Source organism: Plasmodium knowlesi (assembly GCF_000006355.2).
Source record: "Plasmodium knowlesi strain H genome assembly, chromosome: 12".
In the NCBI taxonomy this organism is placed as follows: domain Eukaryota; phylum Apicomplexa; class Aconoidasida; order Haemosporida; family Plasmodiidae; genus Plasmodium; species Plasmodium knowlesi.
Window position 1 is genome coordinate 2,367,832 of NC_011913.2, and position 17,741 is coordinate 2,385,572.

The 17,741-nt window shown below is 38.2% G+C and overlaps 4 protein-coding genes across 4 annotated transcripts; 2 read left to right on the forward strand and 2 right to left on the reverse strand.

The window, feature by feature from the left end:
• Window positions 1-729: 729 nt before the first annotated feature.
• PKNH_1252700 (step II splicing factor, putative) lies at window positions 730-1,603 on the reverse strand (the record flags this gene model as incomplete). The annotated part of the gene is made up of 2 exons (XM_002259831.1): window positions 730-1,328; window positions 1,540-1,603. 2 exons carry the CDS (start codon window positions 1,601-1,603, stop codon window positions 730-732), a joined length of 663 nt encoding a protein of 220 aa, XP_002259867.1.
• A 1,943-nt stretch (window positions 1,604-3,546) lies between these two features.
• On the reverse strand, window positions 3,547-5,632 carry PKNH_1252800 (GTPase, putative; the record flags this gene model as incomplete). The annotated part of the gene is made up of 9 exons (XM_002259832.1): window positions 3,547-3,573; window positions 3,702-3,767; window positions 3,951-4,011; window positions 4,216-4,264; window positions 4,395-4,434; window positions 4,718-4,821; window positions 4,968-5,069; window positions 5,259-5,368; window positions 5,517-5,632. 9 exons carry the CDS (start codon window positions 5,630-5,632, stop codon window positions 3,547-3,549), a joined length of 675 nt encoding a protein of 224 aa, XP_002259868.1.
• Window positions 5,633-6,751: 1,119 nt separating this feature from the next.
• PKNH_1252900 (conserved Plasmodium protein, unknown function) lies at window positions 6,752-10,926 on the forward strand (the record flags this gene model as incomplete). The annotated part of the gene is made up of 4 exons (XM_002259833.1): window positions 6,752-6,766; window positions 7,135-7,164; window positions 7,344-7,505; window positions 7,600-10,926. The coding sequence occupies 4 exons, from the start codon at window positions 6,752-6,754 to the stop codon at window positions 10,924-10,926; spliced, it is 3,534 nt and encodes a 1,177-aa protein (XP_002259869.1).
• Window positions 10,927-12,088: 1,162 nt separating this feature from the next.
• On the forward strand, window positions 12,089-17,731 carry PKNH_1253000 (conserved Plasmodium protein, unknown function; the record flags this gene model as incomplete). The annotated part of the gene is made up of 3 exons (XM_002259834.1): window positions 12,089-17,157; window positions 17,312-17,411; window positions 17,660-17,731. 3 exons carry the CDS (start codon window positions 12,089-12,091, stop codon window positions 17,729-17,731), a joined length of 5,241 nt encoding a protein of 1,746 aa, XP_002259870.1.
• Window positions 17,732-17,741: the final 10 nt, after the last annotated feature.

Genomic DNA, 17,741 nt, shown 5'->3' on the forward strand with positions numbered 1-17,741 from the left:
CCGTAGTCATTTGGAACCTCCTATCATTGTCCACACCAACTACGTCGTCTTTTCCATTTTTACGTGATTCATTCAAATGGAAAAATTCATTATCCTTTCATAAACTACTAATTTGTGCTTTTGCATTATCCGTAATGGAAATTGCCGTGACGCATTAGCAAGTATCTATCAGTAGGTATATGAATCCCTACATAAATACACTTTGTTCATTTTTACCTTTTCATCCATTTGCCTTTTTTTTTTTTTTTTTTTTTTTTTTTTTTTTTGTGCTAAATACCTTTTAAGATTTCCCAACCCCCGTTTGATTAACCCCATCTTTTGCATCTCTATTATCCACGCTGCGGTTCATTTGCCCTTGCATATTAGTGTTACCGTCTAACTCACGGAATGGTAAAATGTTATACAGAAACTGTAAAGTGCGCTTTAACGTATTCGTTCAGTTGTGAATGTCACACCAGGGCACTGACATGTCGGCGTGTTAAACATTTCTCGTCCCATCTGTGCCTCCTTATCTCGCATTTAGAATTGACACAAACTGGTTGATATGCCCCATCTGCGGTTTCGATTGAAGTTCACTTCGCGCAGGTGGCTGTCTCTTCATGCGGAGGGTGTACAAAAAAAAGTTGCAAAATGTACGAAAAAAAAAAAACAAAAAACAAATAATAATAATTAAAAAGGGGGTAATACATACAGCGGGCATAAAAACCTTGTATAGACACAATCAAGTGGTCACAAAAATTTGTTTAAAACTGCTGTTATGCTGTTATCGACACGGTTGTTCTTTTTCTTATTTTTATTTTTCTTCTTATTTTTGGCCTTGTTTAGATCCTTTTTAACGGCCCTATCACATGCCTTATTTGGTGTAGCATCATCGGGTACATGGTTCGTGCACATTGCATTCTTGTCGATAGTTTTACAGCACCTGTAGCCCCACTTTTTTTTCTCCGTATCGTAATAGGAGCCATAAACGGCTTTGTGGTTTTTTACAAAAACATCTTCAATATATTTTGACTTCACAAGTAATTTTTTACAGGTTTTCTCCGTTTCGTTATTACCATTTTGGATATTTATCCTCGGATGAATAACATTCACTCCTCCGTTGGCCTTTCTCTTTGAGCTACTTCCTTTACCTTCTCCGTTAATATTGTACAAGTGATTATGTGGGTCACTTTTAGACCCTTCCTCCTGCTCATTCTTCTTAAGCTGTTGTTTTAAAACGTACAGCTTGTATTGTTCTTCCTTTTTCTTCAGATATTTTTCTTCTTCTTCTTTTCGCTTTCTTTCCTTTTCTTCAGCTAGCCATACTCTTTCCAGGTTTTTTATGTTACCTGTGTGTGTGGGGGGTGAGTACGTAAAATGGATCATTAGTCGGCAGAATTCCTTCATGAGAGGGGACACACTGGAAATGGGACTTTTCCTCCTTTTTATGGGGTAGCGCCAATTGTGCCTCCCACAAGAATTATACATATTTTACGCTAATACAATGCGTACAGAGGGGGGGGGTTATTTGGGAGGACCCCCGCGCCTCAACAATTTTACCTGGGTGGAAATGCTTGTGGTTTATAAAGGAAGCACTCTTATTACCAATTTTGTTTATCCACATTTTTTTTGAAAAACTGGAGGGGACATCATGGACATATGTTACATATATGCAGTACGTCTGCACGACTACGCTCCTTTATAGTGTCTCTCTTCCTTTCGTACTTGCCCTACAAAAGCAGGTGGACCTTCCTTGGCATTTCGCTTCTTCCAACTTTTGCGCTCTCCTTTTTTCCATAAACTTGCCGCGGAATTTTTTATCGCACAGGACGTTAATATGATGAAATGGAAAAATCGGCCCTTCAGAAGGAAGCGGCAACTGGCGGTGGGCGTATAGTAACGAAAAATTCCGAACAAGTAAAAAAAAGAATAAAATAAAAATAATAAAATAATAATATGCATATACATATTATGCGTACGTCCCTGCGATGATCAACCGGCGCAGCAATCGCGTCGCGAAAAAGAAAATTTTTTTAAATCCGCAATCGCCCGCGGACGGATGCAACAGCTGTGGAAGGCCACTTGACGCCGGGACCATGACGCATAACCCCATTTTGCATCATTTCGCGCATAAGTTCTGACAATTTTTATGTGATTAAATTTGCGCGTGTTCCAGGTGAAAAATAAAAACACACCACAGTTTTGGAATAACCCTTGAATAAGCACTCCTTTTAACTTCCTCCCCAAGGAGTTTGATAATAATCCAAGGAACGCATCAATTATTTACATGTCTGTATATGCTCCTATAGTGACCTCCATTGGGGAAAAAAACACATGGGGCAAATACAATTCTGCAAAAATGAAAATTAAAAGAAAGTAATGAAGTAATTTCTTCAACTAGAGCAAGTTGTGTCCAATGAAATTGTCATTTGTGTGTAGGGATTAACGTCGCTCACTGTGCATGGAAAAATGTAAAAAAAAAAAAAAAAAAAAAAAAAGCTGTTTGTTAAAAAGGGAAAAAATAACGTATATATGTATATATATATACATATCTGTTCATATGGCCCGCATAGGGAAGCTTCTTCTGCCGAAAATAAGGACACTCAACATTCATTTTGTTGGGAAGACACCTCTGCTAATTCTGCAGAGTGCAGAACATTGTAAGCAAATCGCTATGTTCATCAACCTGGCTGCGTTCATATGCTCCCACACACTTGAGATTAACACAACATGAGCTTATAAAAAATGCGAACTATTACTCCATTCCCACTATGCGATTCGCGCCTCTTTTTTGGGGAGGGAACGATTAAATGTTCGTTTCGGTGATCCAGTTAGCAAAAAAGTTCACCACCAGACCACCTCAACCGCTGTTCCAAAGAAGGCAACAAAATATCATATCTTGTCATAAAAAAAAAAAAAAAAAAAAAAAAACGGTTAAACTATTGTAGCGCCTACTTCGCTTCCCTTCAATTAAACAGACGGGTGTCCTCTAAGTTGCAACGTAGGATGTTTGTGTTTATTAAGTGACATGTGGGAAATATACACACGGCGAACACATGCTATAGACGCGTTCTACAAATGAAGAAGATTCCTTGGGTGAACGAATTAGTTCCACAGGAATCACCCCAAATAATTACACTCCAAGTGGTATCATTTGAGCTTTCCCAATTGGAGAATAAAATTGCATAGCATTAAATATACCTAAATTTTAAAATAAAAATGAGAAATTCTTGAGGTGGTGAGCAGATGGCGGTGGAAGCGAGTGAACAAAAAACCTATCAGTACATTTTCGGGGATGACTTTAAATCCACAATTCGCACCTCAAAGTGATCATTATTAAAGATAGGCATTCGTACAAACACAGTCGCGCATAGGAACGCAAAACAGAAAGAGAAATGCTCTCCCGTGAAATTTAAAAGTATATGAATTCTGACTAACCAACTAATAAATGTGCCTTTTAAAAACCACAGCGTATCATAATACTTAGCCAATCTTTTCACACATCCGAAATATGTTAAACGAAAGGTTGCGAATATCATTGAATTACCCTCTACCCATGTGTTCCTGTTAACTTTCTGTCGTTTCGGAACCAGACTAAAGGAAAAAAAGAAAAAAAAAAAAAAAAAAAAAGAAAGAAAGAAAAATGTCACGTATATCTATATGGTGATATACACAAGAGCTTTATGGGCACTCAAATGAGTGATGTCTTTTTTTTGCAATACCTCCTCTATGTCGTATTTCCACAAGTTAGTGTTATTGTAGACCATATGGATCGTGTGAGTGAACAGCTGAAAAATGTAAAAAGAAAGTTATGGCCATCCATTTGATAGTGCCTACTACGGTCAATTATCTGCTTAGCCGTTTGGCCACTGCATCCATTTAAGAATTTCCCCCGTGTGTGCAATTTGGACGAGGATAAATATGCCCAAGTGTGTATTTACATAAACACACGTGCGCAGTGCTATTTCCACCTTTTTGACGTTCCTTCCCGTTGTTGCCGATGTTAGCCACAGCTGGACCATGTTCTCGTTGCTGCGTACAGGGGGGAAGGTGGTACGAGTTGCATGCAGGTGATGATGAAAACGGAAAAACAAGCCTGTATGTACTCATTCGCATGTACGTACAGAAGTACTTCCCACGAGTTGCCCCTCTCAAAAGCCCAAAAAAAGAGACACGCAAGTATCAAACAAAGGAATCGCGCCCTTAAGCTTAACAAGCAAAAAATATAATCCTTACGCGAAGTTTTCTGCCTGTCTAACTAATTCACAATCTTCAGTAACCAAATCTGACAAGATAAAAAAATGAAACCAATTATGAGCTGATGCGGATATGCCTCTCTGGGGAAGCCTGCACATGCAGCTACCCGCTTCACATACGCATCAATTCCGTTATGGTAAAAAAAAAAAAAAAGTTACCATATTTATTCCCGACAAGGGATATAAACGGTTTAAGGGTCTAAGAGGGGGTACATTGGATGGAGGAAATATGGGAATCCAGCAACAGTAACAAGAACAATATAATTAGCAACAACATAATTAGCAACAACATAATTAGCAACAACATAATTAGCAACAACATAATTAGCAGCAACATAATTAGCAATAACATAATTAGCAACAACATAATTAGCAGCAACATAATTAGCAATAACATGATTAGCAACAACAACCGCGGTAACCACTGCAAGACCCTCGCCCAAAACAAGAGCACACATTTTTTCGAATAGTCCTGTGATTACATAATATCGGTCATACGCTTTGGACATGTTCCCGTAAATCATCTTCACGTATTCGAGGGTGGACGCGTTCGTGAGGTCGAAGACTAGAAAGTAGGCCATCCTCCCTGAGAAAAAAGCACACAGGTGTGGAATCATATATGTGTACTAGCAAACAGCACACCGTCGTGAATACCTCCTTAACAGCATTCACATGGACTTATTTGCACTTTTTTTTTTTTTTTTTTTTTTTTTTTTTTGTCCCTCCTTTTACCGTAGCTTATTGAGTTGTATTGGTCACCCGCTTGAAAAGGAATGGTAGGTTTGTCAAATAAACTGAACACAGGATTTCGCATACTTCTACTATCCGTGGTAACTGCCAAAAAATGCGTGGACACAATTTGATGTAACGAATAAATGAAGAAACATTTTTCTCAGTTTCGCGTTAACATCTTAGCGAGCAGAAACATGTATCTTCATTTGCACAAATTCGCCTGACTCGTTCATACATTTTTAGTTGACACTTATTTGCGCAAAAAAAAAAAAAAAAGAGAAAATTTAGTACTTTCCTTCCTTAGCATGTTCATAAAGACATTCACATCCACGTTAACAGACGTATCTTCAATCTCAACGCAGAAGCTTCTATTTTTCTCCTTGTGTACTTTGTAGTATACCCTTCAAAATGGTGAAATGTTAATGTGAGGTAGTGATACCACGTTGTGTGCTCCCATGTGTGCAAATGTGTTGCTCCCAATTTATGTATGAACATATTTGCAGTCACTGGTAGGGGGCTACCAGAACACACACATCGCTTGCGTATTACGTTGGTAAATCCGTGTGGACATAGTTGCTATAAATGTCATTGTTCATAATGGAATTTATTAGAGCTGTTTTCCCGGTATTCAAATAACCCAGGACTGTCAGCTGCATCAAAATCATTTTTTTATTTCTGTGTTTGGAAGACACACACTCGTTTGGCAAAATCAATTGTTTGTTACCACATATAAACGTTTTACTTCAAAATAGGGAATTACGAACGATAGTTTGACGCGTTGGACTTTAACCTGCCGCAGGCATTGACCACTTCGCTGACCCGTTCGCTGACCCGTTCGCTGACCCGTTCGCTATCCTGTTCGCTAGCCCGTTCCTTCTCCCGTCACTTTTTATGCGTACTGAACAGTTGCCAGTAAATGTTGCCAGACTCGTGGTCGTCATGCTAATCAGCCCCTTAACGAAAAAATGTCACGGAGAAACTATGACCAAATTGACAACACATTTGGACGTACATAAAAATGGCGCTAAGGTAGTCTTACCTTATAGTTAAAAAGTTACAACGATAATGAAAAATATGAATTATATTTTTTTTTTTTTTTTTTTTTTTTTTCGCTCCATATTTGACAGCAGTATTTTTCGCTATACGGCAAAGTAGCCCCTTAATGCGCATTTTTTGCCTTTTTTTTTTTTTTTTTTTTTTTTGTGTGTGTGTGTAAGCATGGTGGGTTACCTGTGTTGTGGTGAAAAACTACATATGGACAAGTTTTGCCCAGTATGCGCAAAACAAAATTAAAGTGAAAAACTTGAAACAGATCCACTAGTTTCCACACCAACAGAGTAAGCAATTCGTGCAGTTGCACATGGTGGTGAAAAAAAAGCGCCACGTGCAGGGTTAGTGGTGGGAGTAGGCCTCTACGCACTCCATAAAAACGGTAAACCGCACAACCGCAACGGAACGTTACTATTGCACAGCATAATACCCTGTCCACTCGAGAGCAACTCCCCTTGAGAAAGCCCACTGATGAAAATTCATTTGCACGCGCAGCTGTTCAAGTAATGGAAATTTCAAAAAAAATCAATTCCCAAATGCTTGAACCCTTCAAAGTTAATTTTTGAAAAAAAAAAAAAAAAAAATACTCTACGAAAGAAATGCAAAAAGAAGAGCGGGATATTTTTTTCATGAATCCTCCTTAAACATTCCCCCAAATGGGCATTTCCTCAAAAGACATTTTTAAAAAAGGCAAGGACAAAGTATAGAGAATTCCACAATAACCTCAGGAAAAAATGATGAGCCTAAATGTAAGAATCGAGTTCCTACATATATATATGTGTGTGCAATTCACACACATACGTTATCATGTGTCATCCATTTGCATACGCACACATTTCAAAATACGCATCGTGTCTTCTGTATCAATTCGGCAAAAGTAGTACCATCCTGATAGAGTTGTTCCAAAGGCAACTGTGCTAAAATGGTTGCCAAGAAGTTGCCGCAAAAATATCGCTGTGCAAATGATTTATTCTCCCTTTTTTGAGGACTCTAATGAGTCATTTAGCTTTTTTTTTTCATTACCTCAAAATGGAGAAGTCTGTGTGAATACCTCCTTACCATGCTGCGCCTTTTTTTTTTTTTTTTTTTTTTTTTTTTTTTTTTTACCATCCTGCAGGAAGAAACTGACATTAACAAACTGATTGAGGTAAATCATCCATCAATTCATTTCTACAAATATGAACAAATGGACAAGCTGCTGATGCAACATACATGGGCATACGCTATTGCAACAGTGCACACATGTGGAGGGCATCGAATTTGTTTATTTTATTTATTATCATTTTATTTATTATCATTTTATTTATTATTTTTTTTTTTTTTAAGGAAAGGAACGAATGGGTAAAGAAGTATGAATCCGCTGAGTCCGAATGTGCAATCTTGAAGGAAAAGTTGGACAAGATCACTTTGGGCACCCCTGACAAAAATGAGCAGTTGCATGGAAACGACGCCTTTCGAAGGGACATTTCGATGAAGTACAAATATATGGTAATTAAAAGGAGGAAATCGACCCGTGGATGTGTCTTCTCCTTGGAGCATGCTCCTACAACGCCCCCTCACCGTCTAATCCCCCTCATCGCAGCAAAACCAGTGCGAATTCCTCAGCGTACAGCTGAACATACTCACCCTGGAGAAGGAGAAAGAGGTACAGAAAAACCAAGAGCTGCAAGCTACCATCGACAAGCAGAAAAACGAAATAAAGGGGTACCAGAAAATTCTGGAAAAACTAAAAAATATGAACATCACCTTCAGGAAGGAAAAAAACGAAACAGAGAAAAAAATTTGCACCATTAGAGATAGCGACCTATTGACAAGGAACGATAATGTCTTGCTCAAAGAAATAGTAAAAATAAATGACAAGCTGATAGAAGTGAATGAAAAAATAAGAGACAACGTTCAGGAAGAGTTGAGCAAGGCCAAAACTAAACTGTCCGTGGCAAACGACCAAATTGGGCGGTTCTCCGAGGCAATCAATAATATTAGGGAGAATTTTACCAAGTACAAAAAGAAGAAAGAAAATATTTTGCTAAGAATAGTAAGAACCAATGAACAGTTAAAAGAAGAATTACGCGAAAAAAAAATAACCGAGCAACGCAACATTCAGTGGAACAACCAGTTGGAAGAGTACATCACAACCAAGGCTCTGCTGAACTTTTACGAAGCCAAATATAAGATGAGCGACTTCATCCTACACACTGTCCTGAGGTATGTTAGCTCCATAGTCAACTGGGATCGTGTCGATGGTGACAAAGGCGTTGTGTTGGATATGTCCAATGAAGAGAATGCAAATTACTCCATTTTGTTGAAAACCCTCCTGGCAATTCCCATGGGGGATAAAACAAAAATAAAAACAGGATCCTGCCCCGAGAAAGAAATCTACGACGAGCAAATGAACACTCTAAGGGCAGATCTCCTTTCGGACAATTTCCCACGGAGGCATCAAAAAAGGAACAAGCAGGATCCTCCCACCAGTGTAGAAAATGCAGAAGAAGATGGTAACTTTCTGGAAACAGTCATACGTACCAACCCCAATACATCAAACATTGTAGAAGATATATACTACCACATAAAATTTGTGAATGAAATTTTAGAGACAGTTAATGTAACGCTGATTCTGCTTGTGTATACACACGAGAAGTACTTAAAGGACCCGCTTAACCACATCCACCAGGAGGAGTACATCCAAATACAGGAAAAGGGGAACCTACGATTTGCTGCGTACTTTTTTACCTCTCTCTCCAACTTTCTCTTATCCGTCTTGAAATACGTCCATATAGTTAGAGGAACAGATAGACATGCCCATCGCGCACTACTACAACAGGAGTATCTCTTTAGTTTATTCTGTTTATGCAAATATGTCCTGGAGGAGTACGTCGAAAAGGTAAGAATTAAATTGTTCACGTCGACGATAGATTATCATATATTAAACGTACTCAGTGATAAGCTAAGGGGTATCTATGATGAAGTCATTCCACACGTTGTGCGCGAGAATAACGACCGAGGGGAAGAAGAAAAGGGAGACACCCCAGAGGGGGGAACCCTTCCAACAGATGTTCCACCAAAATATAATAACCATATGAAGAGGAAAAATAAAATGTATGATGAGGAAAAGAACACCAAATTGATAACCCCCGAGGGTAACCAAAATACGGATGGACACTCCCCCCAGAAGGAACGTCTATATGAGGAGCCAGATGAGGAAACTACCTCGCTTGATGTATTGGGCCACTTAAATCTCGCCACTGGTTTGAGCATAATGTTATTGATTGAGGAAGATGTCTACTGTAATGTTCTGCCAGATATGGACATCAACCGACAGAAGGAAATAATAAAGAAATGCCAAGAGCTCTTAAAATTAGTGAAGGCACCTCTCAAAATTAGCAATTTCTATTTCCCAATAATGAGGTATAAATTTTCTTTTAAAAATTTTATTATGCATTGTGCAAGGTACCAAAGGGTAGTGATGAGCAGTGTGAACAGAGGAAATTCCACACATGGGGGTACGAAGAGTGAATACAAAATCAACCAGCTGAGTGTCTCCATGTTGGACGAACTGAAAAGTATTCTGGAGGATGTCACTAGGATGTACTCCATCGACGCGGAGCAAAGGGGGGATCCATACATACTACAAATATGTGACAAACTCGTAGAGTTTTACCAAGACGAAGTGGCGGGAAGGGGGGAAATAAGCAAAGAGCAAAAGAAACAGACGATCCTAAAAGAAAATGAATTCATAAAACAATTACAAGACGAAGTTACAATGACTAGGGAAAAAATAAATGAACTGAACAAACAACTCAATCTACTTACGATAAGGGAAGAAAAATACAACAAAATCAGTATCGACTTGAATGTTCTGAAGAAGGAAAAAAATGAGTACCTAAATATAATAAGAGAGTTAAGAGAAAGCAAAAACGAAAACGTAAATGAAATTTCACATCTCACAAAACATTACAATGATGTTAAAAGAAAATATAATGACATGTTGAAAAATTATGAACACAAGAAGAAATTCTATTCTACACATAAACAAATGGAACCATCCAATATTGATACCTACTACATGAAGAAAATTATAAATAATCTTTACTACGAGAATTTTTTGACAAAGTTGGGTACACATTACTGCTTGTTCGGTCAATCACGGTATCCCTCCGATGAGTCTTTCTGCGCCTCTTTTTCACCAATCGGTAAAGGTAAGAAAAATGCTTTTTACCCTACGCTATACACACATAACGAAGAGGATGGCATATTTCCTTTAACAAACGAAATTGGCCTCCACCCAAAAAATATATCTTCCACAAAGGACAGTTACTTCACGAACGAGAAACATGCAACCCTCTACGATGATATATACAACTGCGAAATAATCAAAGGTAGAATTCATCGTGCCCCAAAGGGTTATTTTAAGAATAGACTCTACCGTACGAATACCACTTTGCAACAAATTCCCACCTATCGCGAAGAAGTAGCAAACACACAACACACAATTGATATTATGGGCATAATCGAAAAATATAAATATTTAAAAAATGAAATTTTTACCGAAATGGTAAGCACTCCAATTGGAAATAATTGCATCTTAAGGGGGGGTAAAAAAAAAGAAAAAGAAAATTTGGTACGCTTGTCGGAAAAAGTGGCTCAATTGAAATATGCTATAAGGAAATTTCATGCCGACAATAAGGGATTCGGATTAAATGATGAGGGTTGTGATTCCTCCGCACGAAATGTCTTCACCATTTTGTTTCGGGATGGATCACACAGTTCCCAGGATGGGGACACTCCGAGGGATAAAAAAATTACGGATGGAAATAAGGTAACTGAAGGCAAAGCACAGCAAAGCTCCAGCAATGTTATACTCACCGATGAGTCCTTCTCATACCTCCTTCACAATATGTTCGATTTGTAATCCACAAAAGTTAATTCTCCCTTTTGTCCGCTTCGGATTACATCCATCCGTAGGAATATATATATATATATATATATATATATATATATATATATATATATATATATATATATATGTGCACCATAGGTTTTTATTCCCCGTGGGAAAGCCTCGCCACTTTTTTTTTTTTTTTTTTTTTTTTTTTTACCATCTCTAATCCATGTGTAGCACTTGTGTGACTGTGTCGTTTGGAGAAGAATACGCCTCGAGATATTCTCCGACATCCTCCATATTGCTTTGACGCATCTGAACCGATTCATATGTGCCCCCCGCCGTATTCACCTTTCCGTGTACCTACTGTTACTATGGTGGTTCTTCTCATCCGTGGGGGCATAAAACACAAAGGGGGTGAATTATGCGCACCTAATTTGACCTTCCGCTCGTTTGTTGCTTTTTTTTTTTTTTCTTCATTTAATTACTTCCATTTTTTTATTTTTTTATTTTTTTTTATATCATTTTATTTATTTATTTATTTTCCATGTGGAACATTCCGTCAGATTCCGTTTTTACCATCTAACCGATTTATGTTATTTGCCGCTTGTGACACGCCATGTCGCACCTCTGCAGGGCTGTGTACACGTCCCCGCGGAACTCATTCCAGATGCAAGCGAATTCATTTGCCCATCTGTTTATGCATAAATGTTTTCATATATATACGTACATATGTATATGTGTATATATATATATGCTATTTTGAATGTATTTTTTTTTTTTTTTTTTTTTTTTTTCCATCCTCTGTTCCGAACTGCTTAGCCGAATCCGTGTAGGCCCTCATGCCACCATTCAATCAACTCGCAGTGACAAAAAATTAACGTCGGGTAGAGACCCTTCCTTATATTTGTTCTCTCCCCCGCGGAGAATGTGATCGCCGCATCATAGCCAGAGCACCCAAGGGAAGGGAAAAAACGGACTCACCAATCGATGCGCCCGAAAGGAACCTAGCACAAGAACCGAATAGGTGCTCGGAATTGTGAAAACGAGCCGAGACTCCGCGGGAGGATTGTAAATTCCTAACCGTAGAGCTAACCGATTGCAGGTTTGGCTTCCAACTGGGGAAATAGAAGTGTAGTCCTCGTCATCCCCATTTTGGCGTAGTCCCTGTTTTGACACCATCCCTTTCAAAATGAAAAAAGGCAAACTCCTTGCGCTATCCCAGGGTGGCGAACCCGCCAGGCAAAGGCGGAACTACCTCTTCGTCCTTGCCGTGAGGCGGAGGTACGAGCACATGAGGACGGTTCTTAAGGAAAGTCAAACATTGCAGGAAGATGCCTACACAGAGGAATCTCAACACAGTGAAGAGCAAAAAATAAGTGAACCGATTAAACAGAGGGATAATCAAACGCGTAACAAAGAACGAGAAAATATTCTAAAGTATTACGATGATAATAAAAATGTGATAAAGACAACGAACTACATCTTGAGGGAGCACTTAAGTCGTTTCATTTACATAAACCAGAGGAACTCTTTCTATAACTACTTTTACAACGCATTCCCATCTGTCCTGAATAATTATTTGAGGCGCGTTAAAAGGGGAAGAGAGAAAGAGGGTGATCATGCTAATGGGGCTGGAACCGATAATCACAACGCATCCATGTTGTCCACTTCCCCAAGGAATACTCTTCCCCCAAGCAGTAATGAAGAAAGTAAGCGGTCCTTAAGTATTCTGCACTACTACAACACACACACGATGCACGAAATGGAGAATGATAATTTTATCGACTTAATTAGCCAAAAGGTAAACTGCCTTAGCAATGCAGGAGAATTGTTAAGGAGCATCCATGACAACGTGCAATGGGGAAGCATAAGGATGAACAGCACTAACCTGAACAAACTGGAGGAGATCTTCGAAAACATAATGGAGCGCACAAATGATACAAACGATATAAATAAGAAGGTAGAAATTTTGCTCTACTTATCCAACGTGTGTAATGAGAATTCCTTTCCAAAAATTCACGAGGGGATTAAAAAACGAATACAAGAAATTTATGAACATATAAAAAAAAAAAATAAAAAAGGGGTCGACGAATTGTACATTTTATTCCTTCTATATAAACAATTCCTCTCTTCGAAAAATGAAAAATATTCAAAAATGAACGTTGAAACTTACCTATCTGAAGAAATTCCCTTCTACAATTATTTAAAAAATGAAAATATAAATATGTGTCTCTTAAGTTTAATATATCGAGATTTGTCTTTTCTCAAAAATGACCAAGTCAAGTACGTCCTCATGAATTTAGCTTTTTCCAAAATGAAAGATTCGTTTTTTTTCTCCAAAGCGGGTGAAATCGCCGACAGTAGGAACAATGGTGGGAGTAAAAATGGAAGTATCCCCGATCCATCCAGGGGAAATGCACATACCAACTTGGTATTAACATTTTTTACCAACACCCTTTTGCGAAACAACTTCCTCCATTTCCTCCAGAATGATTACATAAGCTCAGCACACAGCACCGTGAACTACACAACTAGGATAAACCCAACCAATGTGAACAATTACATTTTTTACAATTTGCTTATTTCAATTGTTCAGCTGAAAGAGTCACAAGCCAAATGCCGCGATGCCATAATGAAAAAAAAAATGCAACTCTTCCTGTGCATTGAGAAAAACAACACTACAGTAAACGAATTGTGGGAGATGAGAAATTATGCTAACCACGTGAACGATTTTATCCTGAATAATGTACTTTTCTTTACCTCTCATTTTGTAAAACATAAAATAAATTTCTCACCTAACATGTACTTGTACATTCTGAACGTGTACAGTGACCTCTTCGATATGATGAAAGGGTTGGAGCTATACACGGGGATTAAAAAAAAAAAAAATCTACTTAGTGATTGTAAACAAATTGTAAATTATGTAATTAACGAAATATATAAACAGATAAATTTATATACTCTCAAAGAATTCGTTGCTCTGTGTGCCATGATTGATAAGCTTCCTGCAAATTTCACCTTCGAGCTGAAGAACGATGCTGATCATTTGCGCCTTAAGGTGAGGAATTCTTTCTACAAAAATGACCAGGGGGGAAAAGATGAAACGGTCATGGAGAACGAAGCAGACGCACACCTACGCCGTATTTTATATGTCTCTCATAACCAAGAGAGTAAGAAAATCACTGAAGTCGTCGCAGGAGCAGGAATAACTGCAGCGGGTAGGGGACCCATTTTGGAGCAAAAGTATGGGACAACTCTTAACAAGCAACAAATAAAAGAACACTGTCATGAGAAAGATCCACAAAATTCTGTCGACCTTTCCTTTGCAGCTACCCTTTCAAATGGTGCGCCTCAGTTAAGCAACCTAACCGAGGAACCCCTCACAAACAGACACGTTACCACCAAAACGAAGAAAAAGTCGACCATAATAAATAAACACGACTTCACCATTTTGATAGCCCTTTCCCTTTTCAATGAAATTAATGACGAGTTTATTGTCCAGATAAGACAGAAAGAGAAGATCCCTCCGGTCAATGGATTTACCAAAAATTCGGATGATGCAATATTCGAGCATATTTACAAGAATCATTATGAATCTTTCGTGCGTAACTCTGATATGTACTTAAACCATGTAGAACAAAATTACGATTCGGACACAGCAGAACAGATGCTAAACTATTTTATTCTATTCACACAGATGAGTCAGTTGGATGTATCAGATCTGTGTGTCCTCATAAACACCATGAAGGAGATTAACAAATTGCAACCATTCATTGACTTTTTCATTGCTAAGCGTGTTGAAGAAATGTTGAGGGAGAGAGGCATTGGAAGGAGGGAAGAGAGTACTAGCGGTCTGGAGTTAGAAAACAAGGGTACGAATTACCAATTTACAGATTCCTACTTGGATGATTACATATGTAGAATTAGCAACAGAGGGAAAGAACACCATGAAGAACACCATGAAGGGGCAGTGGCATCTGTCCAAAGGGATAATGAATGCATCACCCAATGGGAGGAACTACCAAACATATTCCACACCTCAGAAAGAAAGAACCATTTTGACGACATGAACCTTAACACACATTCTTTATATGCCTCCGGCTTTGAAAAATATTACCACAGCTATGATATCTGTAGTAGTGTAGTTAATCTCTTCCTTTTGGTAGATTCCACGAGCCGCACATATCGCACCATTTCCAAGTTCCTCCCACATGTCAATCTGAACCAGGTAGACATTTTTAAAATTCATTTGGACCACCTTTTTGTAAAGGGGAGAAGCGAAAAGGCGCAAGAAACCCTTGCATTTTCTGTGACCCCACAAACGGGGAGAAAAAACTGGATGGGATATTCAGAGCAGGAAGAATCCCTAATCCAAAATTTCACCTTCGCTATTGATAGTGATACTATTTCCAGTAGTAGCAACCCCTTCGTTGAAGAAGCAGTTAATGGTGGTGTCGAATGGGGAAAAAGCAATTTAACACATCACGGTCAAACCCCACTGGAACACGATATCATTTACAAGATAGTAGAGGCCAGACTAAAGTACAACATTGAAGTGAAAAATTATCTATCCAAAAGAGAAGACGAAAATAGTGAAGAAATAAAAAACTTCCTAGAGAACGAACTTCTGCCATTAAATAAAATTGCAAATATGCTCAATTCTATTAGCTCCATAAATGACGATGAAAAATACACAAACCTGGTGACCATTGCGTTAAAAGATATCTTTCTGAGAAAACACGAAATTGTCGATATCAAAACGTTCCGCGCCATAGGAAGAATTCTCACCAATATCAGAAATGTCTACAAAAATATTTTTTTCCCTTGTGAGTATTCCTACTTAAATATGCTCACAAAAAATTATGTACAAGTCATGCAAAATTTCTTCCACTTTTTCCATCCCTTGGATTATTTCCAAGCTCTTCAAATATTTACAAAATATAATTTGGCGAAAAAATATTTAAAACATTTGATATGCCTCAATGATGAACTGAACAAAGTGAACATAAAAAATGTGAATGTCCATCTCGTTCACCTTGTTCTCTACTTTTACAGAAAATTAAATTATGTAAATGAAAAATTTATTTCCAATATTCTGCACAAGTACGCTTACACCATCCTGCAACAAATGAACACCCTCAACGTCCACGCGGTTGAAAATTTGATTAAAACAAACGATTTTCTGCTTTCCCTCTGCATCAGAAATAAAGATATTATACAGTTAAATTATCTCATTTTACAACGCTATGGCAATTTTTCTCGTCAATTTAAAATTGAAGAAGACAAGGATGATGTGGATGAACGCGGGGTTATAACTTCGCTCAGTGAACAAGACAGTGTTGCACAGTTCGCAGAAGGAGAATCACAAAAAGTGGATACATCTTCCTCCAAACAGTTCTGTTTGAATGAAGAGGGTACGAGTACACACACAAATTGGCGAACTGGGCAAACTCCTTTTACCAGACCAAGTGCGCATTCAAAAGGGGAAGTGCTTATACAAAGCGCTTCAACACTTGATTTCATATCCCATGATCAGCATAACTCTATTCCTAATTTACACCAATCGGAGGATAACGGAAGATTACTTCGACAGGGAAATCAAACCAGTCAGGGGATATATACCCATGGAACACCCCCAATCGGTCACTCTCCACATATCCCCTACACAGCCGAACAGAAGAACGCAAAAGACATGACCACTAATACTCTTGTTACACACACTTGTCATCTTTCCATAACACATAAGATAAAAATTATTTACTTCTTATGCAAATTTCACCATTACAATGATCTAGTAAAATCTTACTACATACAGCTAATAAGTGAGTGTCTGCAGAATACAAGCACTGTTCTTAATGAAGAAGATTACTGCAAACTGTACGAAATATATGTTCACGTAATTTTGAACTTTTATTTTCTCTCCTTCAATAAGAGTAACAAGTATATCAATTTTGTGTTAAATAATTTGCCCTGCTATTATTGGTACAAGAGGGAGGAAGAAAAACTAAACTTGTTCGTCTCCTCCAAGGAATACAACGACATTCAACATATTTTAAAATTGCTGAATATGGATTTCCTTGCCCCGACGTTGACAGAAATATATTTTATTCACTTTTTTAACGATGTGAAAAAAAACAACCACGCTCTCCCTATCCCAGAAAATCTCCTCCACTTGTACAAGAAGTACAATCTCCTTATCGACGACGTCCAAAATAAAAGTGTTTCAATTTTGTGTGTCCCGGAGGAGCATGTCCTTCGGTAAGGAGAGCAGCAATGCGGTGCAGAGGCGCGACGCACAGACGCGATGCATAGACGCAGCTTTTTATGCCTGCTCGGCCGATTGACCATCCTTCTGCGCCTTGTCATGCTCACCCACTTACAAACGGTCCTCTTTTCCTTCTCCCCCTTTCAGCGACGAACATGGTAACAACAAAAACCTGATAAACGACAGTCACTACGTTTACGAAAATATAAAAAAAACGTACCCCACTTCTTTGATATTTTTGAGCGAGGTAAGTAGCCCCCCCCCCTCATGCACAAATGAAATTCCTGCACAAGCGTCGTTTCAATTAATGCACAAACGTATAGACATACAGACCACACGCAACAAATATACAAGATGGAAATACCATCATATGCTGTTATTACATATCTCTATGTGTACAACAACAACAAAAATGTAAACGATATAACAAAAATATGAACACGGAAATGTTAATTTTTTTTTTTTTTTTTTTTTTTTTTTTTTTTCCCCTTTCAGTGGAAGACCCTAAATGTGGAGGAAAAATGTGACTACGTCTTGCGTGCGATCCATACTTCTCTGAACGTCTGAGGGATACTGC